The sequence below is a fragment of the Misgurnus anguillicaudatus genome, chromosome 13 (genome assembly GCF_027580225.2).
Source record: "Misgurnus anguillicaudatus chromosome 13, ASM2758022v2, whole genome shotgun sequence".
NCBI lineage: Eukaryota > Metazoa > Chordata > Actinopteri > Cypriniformes > Cobitidae > Misgurnus > Misgurnus anguillicaudatus.
Genome location: NC_073349.2, coordinates 4,399,723 through 4,416,461, shown reverse-complemented (window position 1 = coordinate 4,416,461; position 16,739 = coordinate 4,399,723). Strand labels below are relative to the sequence as shown.

Below are 16,739 nucleotides of genomic sequence, written 5' to 3'. Positions count from 1 at the left end.
AGAGATTTTGATAAACTTACATGGCCTGAGGTGGCGTGACTTCAGCCAACAGCCCGTGAGGAGATGAATGTCTATAAATACATATAAATATATTGTTAAGAACTGTTTCTGTAAACATTTGTGCAAATAAAAAATGTAAAGTCTAAAACAGACAGACTATGATAAACTTACTGAGCTTTAATATCAGTTTCTGTGAGACAGAGTCTGGCCATTATTGACGTCAGCTCCATCTCATTACTTTGCTGTAATTTTAAATTTAAAACACATTTATTAAAACAAATTTAACAGAATTAACAGAAGTTCTGCTAAAGACTAATTTACATGAAACGACTTTATCATTAAAATTGGCACTAATAATGTTCACAATCTACCTGATAGGATGAAGACGGCTGGGGCTGAGGAGGCGTCTGGGGCTGAGGAGGGAGGAGGTGCAACCGGAGCGGTTGACCCATCTGGAGATGGAGGTCTAAAAACACATTTAAATATATTGTTAAGAACTGTTTCTGCAAACATTCAAACAATAAAATATTAAGTTTACTGAAGAAGACCTAAAAACACAGCTAAAGGTAATACTAGACTGGTTACAGATGCATTTAGAGAAACTTTTATAAACTTACGGAGATGGTAAACTAGTCTCCACCTCCATGTCCTCCACCTTGTCTGCACTAGTTTGCTGTAAGTAAAACAATTATATTTAAAACATTTACAGGAAACTACTTTTTCATTAATATTAACACTAATAATGTTCACAATCTACCTGAGAGGATGGAGGCGTTTGGGGCTGAGGAGGCATTTGGGGCTGAGGAGGCGTCTGAGGAGACGCAACCGGAGCGGTTGAGCCATCTGGAGGTGAAGGTCTAAAAACACATTTATATATATTGTTAAGAACTGTTTCTGCAAACATTCAAACAATAAAATATTAAGTTTACTGTTAAAGATTTAAAAACACAGCTAAAGGTAATACTAGACTGGTTACAGATGAGTTTAGAGAAACTTTTATAAACTTACGGAGATGGTAAACTAGTCTCCACCTCCATGTCCTCCATCTCATCAGCTTTATTTTGCTGTAAGTAAAACAATCAGATTTAAAACATTTACATGAAACTTCTTTATCATTAATATTGACACTAATAATGTTCACAATCTACCTGAGAGGATGGAGGCGTTTGGGGCTGAGGAGGTGCAACCGGAGCGGTTGACCCATCCGGAGGTGAAGGTCTAAAAACACATTTAAATATATTGTTAAGAATTGTTTCTGCAAACATTTAAACAATAAAATATTAAGTTTACTGTTAAAGATTTAAAAACATAGCTAAACATAATACTAGATTGGTAACAGATGAACTTAGAGAGACTTTGACAAACTTACGGAGATGGTAAACTAGTCTCCACCTTCTTATCCTCCACCTTGTCTGCACTAGTTTGCTGTAAGTAAAACAATAAAAGGTTTAAAACATTTACATGAAACTACTTTTTCAATAAAATTGGCACTAATAATGTTCACAATCTACCTGAGAGGATGGAGGCATCTGGGGCTGAGGCGTCTCAACCGGAGCAGTCGATCCATCTGGAGGTGAAGGTCTAAAAACACATTTAAATATTTTTAAGAACTGTTTCTGCAAACATTTGCCAGCAGCTTATTGTAATATTATAATAGTAACAGATAAAAAGTGACAGAATTTGTTTAACTTACTGAGACACACTAGGGGAGGGTGGAACCCCTGCTGGAGGGTCAGCAGGAGCAGGAGGTGGCGAGGGAAGGATCACTGCTGGAGGGTCAGCAGGAGCAGGTGCAGGTGCAGGAGGAGGAGAGGGAAGGATCACTGCTGGAGGGTCAGCAGGAGCAGGTGCAGGAGGAGGAGAGGGAAGGATCACTGCTGGAGGGTCAGCAGGAGCAGGTGCAGGAGGAGGAGAGGGAAGGATCACTGCTGGAGGGTCAGCAGGAGCAGGTGCAGGTGCAGGAGGAGGAGAGGGAAGGATCACTGCTGGAGGGTCAGCAGGAGCAGGTGCAGGAGGAGGAGAGGGAAGGATCACTGCTGGAGGGTCAGCAGGAGCAGGTGCAGGTGCAGGAGGAGGAGAGGGAAGGATCACTGCTGGAGGGTCAGCAGGAGCAGGGGCAGCAGCAGGTACAACCTCATCAGATTCATCCTCTGAAGAGAGGTCTGAATCATAAAGATCCTCGAGGACCCATGAAGAAAGTTGGCACTTCATGCCTACAAAAATCATGGGATACCTAGGAACGCATAGGAAAAACTGTGAGTACCGTTTCTGCAATGATTTCAGTGCTTAAGCAATTGCTGTTTATTTCTGCATACAGGCAAACTAACATACTGTAACTAAACCTATAACAACTGGAAGAATACATTTGCCCAAATTGAATACAATAATAAGATTCTCTTTAAGCGCAGCATCAATCTGAAATGTATGACTTCTAATGTACTGATTCGCTTTTGTTATCATCATTGTTTGCCAACTGAAAAACATTCTTGACAGATGTGGCAGGAGAAAGATCTTCATACCTCTTTATGAACCTGTAAAGGTGAATCAATTTCTGGGGCGAACTCTCTTCTTTACGAAGACGGAGCATCTCCCGGTCCAAAGTCTTCCTCACGAGACTACATGCCTCCTCAGAGGTCAGGGCAAAGTCCACCAATGCTCGCCCTACCTTAAATCTGCATGGGAGAAAAATTATCATTGTAAACTATCTCGGCTCTCTAACAATTAATTAGGCATCTGATCAGCGTGACTTAATCGCTGGATGTCAAAACACAAAAATGTTACTGCAACAAAACAACTGAAGATCTGTGAGTCCTTACCGGAATTCTGCAGAAACATAACCACATCCGGAGAAACGGACCACATCAAAGACTAAAATCTCCGCCCTCGCCTTGAGATCTTTAGTCTCGTGGTCCTTGATGTTCTCCTAGAAATCACATCATCAGGTTATGTGTTAGTTACTGTTAAACACTCTGGCTGATATTGAAATGTGATGTTTTACTTTAGTGATTACGTTAATTCCTCTCTATAAAAACTCTCTGAAAATGAGACAAACAGACAGAATCTCACCTGATGTGGGCCGCCTGCACTTGTGGATGGTGGTGTGGTGGTCTCCTTACGAGATGCACTGAAGTCCACCGTGTACCAGAGGTCTTTCCATTCTGGAAAACCTTCTGAGAATGAAGCAAAGAGGTTAAATGAAAAAACTTGATGACAACAAAATTATTTTCACAAATATACTAAATCAAGTGCGTTCACACCTTTCACGGGGGCCGGTGGCTTCATTTCATCTCTGGAGACCACCTCACCGATCCACGGCAGAGACAGCACTGGTTCCATGCTGAGGGGCTCAACCTCACTCCAGTCATCAACAACAGAGGAACTCCTGATCCGACAAATATATCAAAACAATAAGTCCGGTTAGACACACGAGTACAAACATCTATTACAAAGAGTTTTTATGCTGTGTAAGTCTTATGTTACCCTTCAGTAAGAGAGCTGGTGACAGAGCCTGAACCAGACACTGGAGAAAGCACATGATCAGGAGAAGACTCTGACGCCTCCTCCTCAGTGTCTTCAACCTTGACCATGGCCTTCTCCTCTGGACCTGTAAGAGAAAAGAACAGATAAGAATTAAGGATTCAAGGATCATCCTTTAATCCAGCATATCATCCAGGATTGTCAATCTGAGATTCAGTGTCATATGGTGAAGGACAGCAAAACACTTCGAAACTTCAAATAATTATTATTTAAAAAAAATTTCAATTAACTGCAAAAAATAATGATCAGGTTACACATGGGAATAGTATTAATCATTAAAAAGTCCTTTGGCTAACAGTGTCTCTATCGCTCACACATTTCACTCAGTGTTTTTTGTTTAAACATCAGTCACAGATATTGTTGGACAGATTACAGGTGAAAATGTCTGAACTTACAGGCTTCCTCTGCTGTTGATAACGCAGGAGATGGGGGAGCGGCGGCTCGATCAGCTGGTGTCAATTCAGACATCACAGAGCTGAGAGCATCACCCTAGAAATCACATCATCATCAGTTAGGTTATGTGTTAGTTACTGTTAATAACTCGGGCTGGTATTGAAATGTGATGTTTTAATTTAGCGATTACATAATTCCTCTCTATAAAATCTCTCTGAAGATGAGATAAGCAGACAGAATCTCACCTGATGTGTGTCGGCTGCCTGTGTCGATGGTGGTGTGGTCTCCTCATGAGCGACATGGAAGGTCCACCGTGTCCCCTAGGTCTTTCCAAACTGGAAAACCTTATGGGAACAAAGCAAAGAGGTTAAATTAAACAACTTGATGACAAGAAAATAATTTTCACAAATATACTAAATCAAGTGCGTTCACACCTTTCGTGGGAGCTGGTGGCTTCATGTCGTCTATGGGGACCACCTCACCGACCCAAGGCAGAGACAGCACTGGTGCCATGCTAAGGGGCTCAACCTCACTCCAGTCGGCAACAACAGAGGAACTCCTGACAGATATATCAAAACAATAAATCAGTAAATTAGAGCTAAAAAATAAAATCTTGCAAATGGACACGTGAGTACAGAAAGAGTTTTTATGCTGTGTAAGTCTTATGTTACCCTTCAGTAAGAGAGCTGGTGTCAGAGCCTGAACCAGACACTGGAGAAAGCACATGATCAGATGAAGACGCCTCCTCCTCAGTGTCTTCAACCTTGACCATGGCCTTCTCCTCTGGACCTGTAAGAGAAAAGAACAGATAAGAATTAAGGATCAATCCTTTAATCCAGCATATCATCCAGGATTGTCAATCTGAGATTCAGTGTCATATGGTGAAGGACAGCAAAACACTTCAAAACTTCAAATAATTATTATTTTCAAAAAATATATAAATTAACTGCAAAAAATAATGATCAGGTTACACATGGTAATAGTATTAATCATTAAAAAGTCCTTTGGCTAACAGTGTCTCTCTATCTCTCACACATTTCACTCAGTGTTTTTTGTTTGAACATCAGTCACAGATATTGTTGGACAGATTACAGGTGAAAATGTCTGAACTTACAGGCTTCCTCTGCTGTTGATAACGCAGGAGATGGGGGAGCGGCGGCTCGATCAGCTGGTGTCAATTCAGACATCACAGAGCTGAGAGCATCGCCCTAGAAATCACATCATCATCAGTTAGGTTATGTGTTAGTTACTGTTAATAACTCGGGCTGGTATTGAAATGTGATGTTTTAATTTTGCGATTACATAATTCCTCTCTATAAAAACTCTCTGAAGATGAGACAAGCAGACAGAATCTCACCTGATGTGTGTCGGCTGCCTGAGTGGAGGATGGTGGTGTGGTCTCCTCATGAGCGACATGAAGGTCCACCGTGTCCCCTAGGTCTTTCCAAACTGGAAAACCTTATGGGAACAAAGCAAAGAGGTTAAATTAAACAACTTGATGACAACAAAATAATGTTCACAAATATACTAAATCAAGTGCGTTCACACCTTTCGTGGGAGCTGGTGGCTTCATGTCCTCTATGGGGACCACCCCACCGATCCACGGCAGCGACAGCACTGGTTGGATGCTGAGTGGAGGCTCGTCGTCCACAACAGAGGAACTCCTGATCCGACAAATATATCAAAACAATAAGTCAGGTTAGACACATGAGTACAAACATCTATTACAAAGAGTTTGTATGCTGTGTAAGTCTTATGTTACCCTTCAGTAAGAGAGCTGGTGACAGAGCCTGAACCAGACACTGGAGAAAGCACATGATCAGATGAAGACGCCTCCTCCTCAGTGTCTTCAACCTTGACCATGGCCTTCTCCTCTGGACCTGTAAGTGAAAAGAACAGATAAGAATTAAGGATTCAAGGATCATCCTTTAATCCAGCATATCATCCAGGATTGTCAATCTGAGATTCAGTGTCATATGGTGGTGAAGGACAGCAAAACACTTTAAAACTTCAAATAATTATTAAAAAAGGTGAATTAACTGAAAAAACAAAACGATCAGTATTCATAAGGGAATAGTATTAATCATTAAAAAGTCCTTTGGCTAACAGTGTCTCTCTCTCACACATTTCACTCAGTGTTTTTTGTTTGTACATCAGTCACAGATATTGTTGGACTATTACAGAGGTGAATATGTATGAACTTACAGGCTTCCTCTGCTGTTGATAACGGCCTCACCGAAACCTCAGCATCCACTGTGTTTCCCTCATGCGGACTGCCCGGTTCACTGAGCGCCTCCTCCTGTGACACAGGGACGGAGGGCTCAGTGAACTCAGGAGCAGATAGAGGTCTGCTGATTGCAACAACGGGCCGATTCTCCTTAACAAACAGGAGAGTCGACCCGTTATTCAAAGCAGCAGAAAGCTCTTCCGCTGAAGGGAATCGTCGTGATCCTCTGTCAATAACAAAGACGGGAAACATGACGAACAAAACACACAAAGACAAACAAACAACCAGGAAAAACACAGAAAATCGCCTTGGACTTGTGAACAAGAACCAAAACACGCCGAACTGAAAACCCACGAAATAATGAAGCGCGTGCTGTCTTTTATAGCCTCTGAAACTTGACGTAATAATCACTGCATTACAGCGTCACCGTACGAACATTAAAAATTGTTAACTGTAGTTAAACCATGGAAACCATAAACACAAACACACACACATATATATCATTTTTTATAATTGCTTTATGAATATCGGGAATTGTCTATCTTTTCTATATCAGATAAAAAGTCTTCAACAATAAAATTCTCTTCAGTCCAATAGTAAACACGGATATTAAAAGAATTAATATTTTTCATAAAGCGCCCTTTAGATATTTTGTTATAACATTTGAAAAGTAAATGATCACATCTTTTTAAATATTATCGTATTAATAATTTAATATTTACACGCCCTTTCAGTATTATTTGCTATTTGTGTTGACTTCAATAAATAAATCGCCATATATTTTGTTCGCAAAAAGGAATGTTTAATATTGTATTAGTGTGCTTGGTTTTAACATTAAATAAAAATTGGATTCTTATGACTTTAAATGTAACATATTTTAAGGCGGCAAATGTCCGTCTATGAATAGATTCTCGCATTTCATTCATTCAAACCGATTCAAACTGTTTTACACATTAACATTTGTTTTTATTATAGACAAATCAGTTTACAAACTTTAAAGTTTAAAGTGTTTCGAAATTAATTAAGGTAGCAAACACACAGAGAAATATTGAAAGATTTAAACGGATATACATTTTAGTCTGAGCTTTTAAAAAGAATAATTAAAATTTAGGTAAAACTGTCACCAGCATGCATTTAAATAACTGTATAAATGTTGTAAATGACATACGTGTAACAATATGTACATTACACCTCATTTAATGCTTGTTTATTATGACTTTCGATTTAAAACTTTACACAAATTAACATTTAAAAAATATATATTTTGTGTACATTTGTACTTACATTTAAAAAAAGAATTAAAATACACTTATACATATTTCAAGCTCTACAACCCGCAATTAATATAAGTAAACAATATAAAATATAATTACATTAAAACCACAAAAGAAAATAATATAGGCTACTAATAAAATAATAAAAGTGATAAGAAGTAAATAAATAAATAAATTAAGAGGGAGTGTTATTAAACAGTTAATTTAGTGTAACGTGTAGGCTTCATGTTTTCTGTATTTTCTATTTCACAAAAAGAAATAAACATTTTTTTATATTCGTCGGAGCCGATGAAGTTATTATTGGGCAGCGCTCCGACATGTGGTGCTTTCGCACTTTCGGCGACCCCTCTCTCCTCCCTGTCCTCTCCTCTATCACTGTTTAAATAAAAGGTAAAATGGGCAAAAATATAAACAAAAAGAGATTATCCTTAATATTATTTTGGTAAACTTTATTTCAGATCACTATTCCTCGTACTAAACATGAACCTTAAGAAATTGTGCAAGTTTGGTGCGATATTGTCTCCTGAACAGACATCATATCAGTCTCACATAGCTGCCTGCAGAATTAAGTGACGCCATAGCTTGTAAACTAATTAGAAATCCGGGAGCAAAAAGTATTTGAAGCCTGAAGATGATGTGACAGTTAATGATTTAATAAATTTCATTAGATACATTACTTTAATATTTATTATTTATTACATATATTATAAATTAAATTAAATAATTTAATAAATGTTTAATTTAAACGATGTGCTTTGTACATTTACTTAAAAGTTTATCAATAGCTTTTCAGTGTCTAATGTCATTATTCGCATCTGTTTCAAGTTTAAGTTGCATAATTAATAAGAAATGGTTAAATAAATAATTGACACAATATTGACGCACATTGACATATAATACGCTGTGGTCTTTCACAAATTTACAAATCCAGTTAAATCTAAATTAATTATTGTTTCAATTATATCAGCAAGTCTAGTGACAATTATTGGTGTTGATGTAATTTGTGAATTTTTGTTTAAGAGAGATGCAGTTGAGTGCGCGTGTACGTCATCTTCTCGCGATACTATCTGTGTACTTCAACGCATTTCTAAAATGGTGGCGTGTGCAAAAGCAAACTTCAAATAGAGATCAAGCTTATCTCAGAAAATCTTATAAAAATATTAAAACTGCAAATAACACTTAAAACAAAAGTGAGACACACGCTTTCAGGTTTTATCTCAGGCCAGGTTGTTAAGTCGGTGGATAGCCGGGGCATATTAGCCCAGAGACACCCATCCATGTGTCAGATACACTTTAAAAATCTTAAAATAAAATCTCACAGCATAAATAGTTAACTATGAAACTATTCATTCACAATTATTTAAACGTAACCCGCACAGGCCCGTGGGCGGGCCATAGGGGCGTAGCCTATCTATGGGTTTCTGTACTTCATGTTCATGTTCATATCTTGTTTTTTCATAATACACTGGAGTGGAAAGGATTAAATGAAATGCAGACGGACCGCATATTAATATGGACAGTACTTACATATCATCTCAACACCAGTAAGTGTCCACTCTTTAAAATGCATCCCGCAATTTTAATCCAAAACAACGAAAAATAGGGACAAATGCCAAAAGATCCGCCTTTGTTTACATGCGCGCTTCCGGTTAGTATGATCGATCATGTTCATTTTCAATAAAAAAAAAGTTAATTTTCAATGAAATATCGATTCTTGAAAAGTAATCTATTTCTACTCCGTTAATTTCTTCCCCGAAAAAATGACACCGCCTTTTTCTGTTTTGTCCAATCATATAAGGTTTGAGAATTTAAAATGCCCAGGGAGTGCATCATTGGGTAAGCGAGCTGTCATTTAGCGTTCCTTAGGTGTTGACTGGATGAAGCCAAAATAAAGCCAGCCAATGCCTAGCCAACAAAGTTTTGATTGATGGGGATAGTAACCAATCATCATTATAAACGATTACAAGGATTCAGTTTGATTGGTTTGTGTCGGTAAAATGTGCGTCTGCGCAGATCTGCCCAAACACACGTACGCTTGCGCAACCAAATGCTGTTATGCTAGCGGCTATGGCTAGTTATACAGAGCTTAAAGAAACGATAAGGTTTAGATATAAATATCTCCGTTTTGGATCGTCGATTGCAGATTACTTTTTTGTTTTGGAGAAGGTGATGAGGAGCACGAGCGAGGTGCAAAAAGACCAGACTGTATCAAAATAAAGACGCGTCACCAGAGATGCATTGAGCAGTGGAGCTGCTGCTCAGATACAGTAAGTTTGTCTTGTCATGTTCATCATGCATTTACAGTTTTTGTTTCATGTTAGCTGTTTTGGATTGTAAAATAAATGACTAAGACACGAGATTTACATGTGTTCATTTTTCCATGACATGTTATGTAAATGCGTGATATGAATCTGATGGATAGAATATAAAAACTAAAAACAAGAAAATAAGATATGTGGGAGAAATATGAGTATTATCAGCAATGCTGAGCATTATAAGCATAAGTTATTTAGCAAACATAAGGCATTTGTAATTATAAATATATATATGTTCATGTATATTACATCATAGTTTCTAATACAAATAGTTGTATGTCTCTAACTTTTGACTCAAACTAAAATCTTTTTTTTTTGCTGTGTGTGTTTTCTTCTCGTGATGTAAAAAGGGCTTCAGCTGACACAGATGAGGACTGCAATCTGGAGTCCATTCCTGAGCGACCACATTCAAAATAAACAAGTATTTTGTTATAATCGGCAAATGTTTTTTTTCTGAAATAGTTTCTTCTACATGCTTTGGTGGGCAGAGTAGTTTTGAATCGATATACATCATGTACTATGTAGTGTTGACTTATTTCAGAAAATGCTAGATAGAAACGCCAGTTAACCATTGTAACATTTCATCCATGGAATCAAAATAGCAGCGTATATATTTGAAAAAAAAAATATTGCAAAGCAAAATAAAGTTTTGCAAAAGAAAAATGAAGTATTGAGCAAAAAATTGCAAAAGAATAAATGAAGAGTTTGGTTCCAAAACATGATAAACGCCAATTAACCGCCAAAATCTGTATTGTATCAGGTAAGTATTTAAAAGTAAATTCTTAATTTCACGCAAAATACCATATCCGCCGTGTTATTCTGTCATCTTTTTTTCCCAAAATGCACTAAATGCCACTCCCCTTCTTCTGCAGAATGCAATAAATCCGCTCAACCAATCACAGCCCCTCATTCAACAATGGCGGCGCGGAATACACACAGAATCCTAGTTTTCCTCATCTAATACTTTGTGATCAACAAATAAACAAAAACAAAATAATAAAAGTCACAATGAAACGGAAGTAGCAATTGTCTTTTTTTTCCCTGTCGTGAAGTATATCCGAGTGAAACAGCTTCTGAAATGAGAAAAAAAGTAGGGCGGGACTTGAATTTGTCCAGGGAGAACTGATTGGATCGTAGAAGTTGGGCCATGTTGCTCTCGTACCATAGCTTGTGACTCGAAGTAAAGAGATATCGTTTCGAGGAGCGTTTTTAAAGATTATGAGCGCACATTCATTTTTAAAAAGAAATGAAGCTCACGTCGTTTGAAAAAATACCACAATATTAAAAAAAGTTTTTAATTTCAGTTTCATTGTGACTTTAAATAGACTACAGTCACTTTTAGAAAAACGGTGACACAAATGTAACTATGCAAATTATGTTGTAATAAAGAAATACGCTACATATTAGCATCTTCAATTCAGTCACACTTTGCATCATATAATAACATGACTACAATGTTCTTGAATGTATTGATGAATTAGTTTATTTGTGTGTTTTTAGGAACTAGAAGAGTTTGTCCAGAGCTCAGGAGATCATGGCATCGTCGTGTTTTCATTAGGTTCAATGGTCAATAACTTGACAATGAACAGAGCCAACATGATCGCTTCTGCTCTCGGTCAGATCCCACAAAAGGTGTGTAACTATTTTATTATACCAGCAGTGAGCTCTCACTCTTTTACCACTCTTGTCTGTATGGATTTAAAAATCACACAAATACTGAAATCTGACAAGAACACAAAGGTACAAGGTTTAAACACAAAGTACCAGACCAGTTTTATGTATTTATGAGGATATTAAATCTTGTTAAAGTTCACATAACGCACACAGTTTCTATTATAGAAGTTTCAGTTATAGAAGAGTATTGTGTCCTTTATATGTCAAAAGAGTCTTTCGTGTTGTCAGATTTATAAAAGACAGAACAGCCTTTCAGGTTTTTCTGAAAAAAGGCAAAATTCTTGTTACGAGTTAGGAGAAAAGCACAGCTATATGTTTGTGTTGTTTACATTATATGCACTTCGATTGCAAACAAAACACTTGAGATTAGATTTTTATTGAAAAGCCTGTAACGATTGGCAAATCCGGTGTTGAACTGGGCCTTGTTTGTAAAGCAATACATACATAACACAAACATAAACACATTCACAATTACCTTCGCAAAAACAAACTGCATCCACTGTTGTCTTAAGACGGGGTTACCTGGAAAGCTAAATAAGGTTTTCTTCTCCTAACTTTCAAAACACACTTTGTCATCGTGCTATTGTTAATTCTTGATATATAACAAAGCTGTTGTGTGCAGTGATGCTTGTGACTTCTGCTTGAAGGATCAATGCTAATGAGCGTCCTCGTTTTCACTCTGATTGACGTGTGGGCGTGCTTTTCCAGGGGAAGTGCCCATAAAAGGAATAAGGGGTCTATGATACGTAGCAGTTAACCATGTTTGAAAAAAACTTCAGAAACTTATAGGAAAGATGAGGAGTGACTTCGGCCCAGAAATACTCTTTAACTGTGTTAATAAGTCAGAATACATGAAATATCGTTAACCCCTGCCCCTTTAATTTTGTAAAACAGTCATAAAATAGTAATACAGAATAATAAACTTCAGATAAAAGAACACACTAAACATGATCAACACTATACATGCTAACACAATGACATAAATGCACATAAATGCATTTTTTATTATTTATCAATTTTTCCAAAATTTGAAAAAATACATTATACAATCAACTTTCCCCCAAAATTACACTCCCCACCAAATTAATTAAACTAACCAAATAAAACACAATAATGAAAAATAACAATAATAAAAAGATAATTGAAAAATAAAAATTATATACGCAATGGTCACATTTAAGATACGTGCATTTTTGATATTATAGTTTGTATGTTTGTACTTCTGAGAGCTAAACTTTTGTGTGCACAACTGAAAAAAAAAAAAAAAAAAAAAAAAAAAAATATATATATATATATATATATATATATATATATATATATATATATATATATATATATATATATATACACATACACACACACATATACACACATATATACACATATATATATATATATAACTAATATTTAACTAAACTAATATTTAACTAAAAATGTTAAGGCAAGTTACTTACTTTTTTAAGTTTAATCAACATTTTTTGAAAGTGTATAAACTATTTTAAGCGTAAGTAATATTAATAATAAAACATTATTTTGTTAATCAGGACATTTCATGCAAAAAGTGCTTTTGAAGTATGTTTAAATTGTAAATGCTTCAAAAGCACATAAAAAGTGCTTTTAGTTACAGTCATGGTTGAATTAAACAACTAAAACCTTATTCGGATGGTAATTGTTTCTCTTGAGGATGTCTGTAAAAATATATTTGCATGCCTCCTAGACGATGAAACTCATGCATTCGGATGAAGATACATTTTTGGTGGATGTGTAAGTTTATAATTCGAAACCCCTCAAAATGGGCTGCACGTGATGTGGTTAAATCATTCACATGACCTGGATACTTGATTATATGTACTGTATAGGAAACACTGTTCTTTAATTGAATACATTTATAATTGTATTTAGCACTTGTTGCTGCTGATAATAAACATTTTAAACGTTTTCATGATTTTCTTCTCTTTATTTATATCAGCTCCCATTCGCTGTAGAAGAGAGATGAAACATCTCATAATTTCAGTAATGAAGATGTCAATGTTTAAAATGCTCGCAAAGAAATTAGCATCTCTGGTGCAAAATAAAAGCAAAGCGCGTGACCATATGGTGCTTGAAAAGAAAGTGCCGAATGACTTTTGCATGAATCCCCTTTTATAAACTCAGAGATAGGGATGTGGATGACAATTAAATTACCTTATTAATTATTGTGTCCAATAAATCTATTGCTCAAGTGCAACTACTAAGTTCACTGTGTGTATATGTGCGCAGGTAATTTGGCGTTACAGCGGGAAAACTCCCGAAACTCTTGCTCCAAACACAAAACTCTATGACTGGATCCCACAGAATGATTTACTCGGTAAGAAAAGTGTCGTCATGTGGTCACTTTACTTTTGTTACTTCACAGACAGTTAAAGATTTTTCATCTTGTAGGACATCCAAAAACAAAGGCCTTCATTACTCACGGTGGTACAAATGGACTCTACGAGGCGATTTATCACGGTGTGCCTATGGTGGGTTTACCGCTGTTTGCTGACCAGCCAGATAACCTTGTCCATATGAAAACCAAAGGAGCTGCAGTTTTCCTCGACATCAACGACATGACTTCCAAAGACTTAGTGGAGGCCCTTAAGACTGTCATAAATAATCCAACATAAGTTATATATGAACACTGGTTTAGTCTTTCAAAAAAACTTATGCAAATAGCAAAAGTCTTTGGATTGCATCAGTAGCTCAAAAAAATAATGGGTTTGAATTTCCACTGAACACACATACAAATAAAATTTGTAAATTGAAAAGTGATGGTTATATGATGATGTTAATTTATTTTTGTCTTTTAAATAAGGTATAAGGAGAGCATCATGAAGCTCTCCAGAATTCATCACGATCAGCCGATGAAGCCTCTGGACCAGGCGGTGTTCTGGATCGAGTTTGTGATGCGTAATAAAGGCGCTAAACACCTGCGAGTTCAGGCACATGAACTGAGCTGGTATCAGTATTACCTACTGGACGTTATAGCCTTTTTACTCACAATAACGGCTCTAATCATCTTTATTTTCATCAAAACATGTTGTTTTATTTTCTGTAAGTGTTTCAGGAGGACGGTTCCTAATCGTAAAGCGAAGAAAAATAAAAAAGAGTGAATAAAGAGTATCAAGATTGTCTTCACTTTTCTACAGAATGTTGATTTATGTTGATTGTCCAGAGTTGATTTTGTTTATACTCGTAAGTGTAAATGGAAAGAGCAAGAAATTATACAAATAATAACAGTAAGTAATGTAAATAATGTGTATAAATTAACTTCTCAAAACTGTATTTAATTTTGTAAAATATTAAACATTTTTGAAATAATGGGATTTAGTAAAACTGTGTTTGGCATCAGTGTATTATAAAAATATGTCTGTTTTTGTTAAAGTGCACTGTATGTGATTATAAAGAGGGTTTGGCTATATAGCAAATCTGACAAACAGTAGGTTAGACCAGTGGTTCCCAACCCGGGGTCCGGGCCCCCGTAGGGGGGCACCAGAGTTCACAGGTGTCCGATATGCTTTGAGCTTAAATAAAGATGCTGTTCCACTAATATTTTTATAAAAACCTATTTTTAAAAGTTGCTTACAATGCCAAGATCAAAGTTTTTGTCAGTGTAACAGAAAAATCAAAAGGAAAGATGGGGTAGAAGGTTGTTTTAAAACCCTTTTCACGTTAAAAATAAAGGACAGCAGTGTTCAACACGTGTAATGCTGAGTAAAGATGACGTTTTGGGAGATGCTACAGGTTTATAAATATAAATATATATACAACTAGTAAAAAATGTATGATGGAAGGTGAAACAGGTTATAAATTGCTCATCTAAGTTACAAACGTGGCACACAACAAAAGTGCATTCATTTTGTTGAAAATATTGTAATTATGATATGACCCCATATGGCAAAAAAAGGTATGCTAAATACATTTTTTTGTAGAAAGTAAAGCTTAATTAAATATATTTTTGATTTTAAAAATATTTATTTTTTACCTTCATATACAAATGCATTTCTAATTTTACAACCCATACGACAAAAAGTATATTTTTCCTGGCCAAAATATAAAACTTTGTATAAAGTGTATAAGTAGCCTATGTATAAAATATAAAATTAGAAGTATGTTTTTTGCAGTTGAAAATATATTAAATTATAACCTTTTTAACCCTGTTGTTTACAGGTTTGTAAAGTATTTCTTCCAATGCAGCGTGAATATAAATGCTTTAAAATATATTTCAAAATATACAAAAAATTTGGAGTAAAACATTTCGGTTAAGCCTACTATGAGTAATCTTACCACATGCAGTTTAAGACCTATGAATGAATACAGTATAAATATGCATAATTATTAAAATATATAGGTTATTGCATGTTATTTAGAAATTAATAAATTGAATGTTTATCTTGTATGGACTTTGAACAGCCATTAGGAAACATGTTTCCCTCGTAGATGGTTTACTTTTTTTATTTGCTAAGATATCAAATAAATTTGTTTTTATATTTACTCGTATAGGAATAGCTGTGTTATAAGTGGGATAATGTACAAATAAATCTCTTCAGTGATATCAAACTGTCGGGAACGTGTCCGTACCTCTCCTTACACCTAACTGTGATACTTTCTCAATTATGAATCTTTCTCAACTATATTATTAATCAAACATACACTTAAATTGATAAGAGCAAACGTTGGCGACCACAGGTTGGAACTAATTGCGGGCTGCAACAACGCAAATATACTGGTTCATTTGGCGGAACAAAGTATATAAAGTGGGAGGAGTTGGATCTAGATCCAACCCCGCCCCCTGGATGTTGTGTTCCGCAGTGAGGACCATCTCGTCGTTTTCGAAGCACTGCTTCATGAGGCTTCGAAACATTTATGAATCTTTTGTTTCGAATCAGTGGTTCGGAGCGTGTTTCAAACTGGCCCAAGTCACGTGATTTTAGCAAACGAGGCTTCATTACGTCATAACTGTTTCGAAAATCCGATGGTTCCCCACTAGGGGGAGTTGATCACATGACCAGTGTCTAATAAGTTTAGGTGAACTCTGGTCAGTTTTATTATGAAAGTTCATAAAACGTGCATCCTTCTGACTTATAACACTACCATTTTGTCTACTTTTTGTTTATAGACAGATTTAATGACAAAAATGTGCATAATTAAAAGGGTAGTCAGTTATAATGGTTTGTTTGCCCTAAATACAACTAGAAACACCTACACTTTTAACTAGTTAAATAATTAAATTTAACATATTTTAATAAAAATCTTGCTATTATTTTGTAAAAAAAGTGTAAAATGTTTGGACATATCTGC

General features: G+C 36.0%; 2 protein-coding genes across 3 annotated transcripts; one reads left to right on the top strand and one right to left on the bottom strand.

The window, feature by feature from the left end:
- Positions 1-1,350: 1,350 nt before the first annotated feature.
- LOC141369375 (uncharacterized) lies at positions 1,351-3,377 on the bottom strand. Its single transcript, XM_073875693.1, has 7 exons — positions 3,258-3,377; positions 3,067-3,170; positions 2,817-2,923; positions 2,520-2,672; positions 1,694-2,233; positions 1,512-1,581; positions 1,351-1,425 (listed from the first exon to the last, which is right to left on the bottom strand). Exons 1-7 carry the CDS (start codon positions 3,334-3,336, stop codon positions 1,366-1,368), a joined length of 1,113 nt encoding a protein of 370 aa, XP_073731794.1. The 5' UTR covers positions 3,337-3,377; the 3' UTR covers positions 1,351-1,365.
- A 6,051-nt stretch (positions 3,378-9,428) lies between these two features.
- On the top strand, positions 9,429-14,561 carry LOC129431181 (UDP-glucuronosyltransferase 2C1). 2 transcript variants are annotated; one of them, XM_073874860.1, is made up of 6 exons: positions 9,429-9,698; positions 10,097-10,167; positions 11,247-11,378; positions 13,680-13,767; positions 13,842-14,061; positions 14,254-14,561. In XM_073874860.1, exons 2-6 carry the CDS (start codon positions 10,114-10,116, stop codon positions 14,549-14,551), a joined length of 792 nt encoding a protein of 263 aa, XP_073730961.1. In that variant the 5' UTR covers positions 9,429-9,698; positions 10,097-10,113; the 3' UTR covers positions 14,552-14,561. The 2 variants fall into 2 exon arrangements, with proteins under 2 accessions (XP_073730961.1, XP_073730962.1); XM_073874861.1 differs by lacking the exon at positions 10,097-10,167 and having other exon boundaries at positions 9,430-9,698.
- The last annotated feature ends 2,178 nt before the right edge of the window (positions 14,562-16,739 follow it).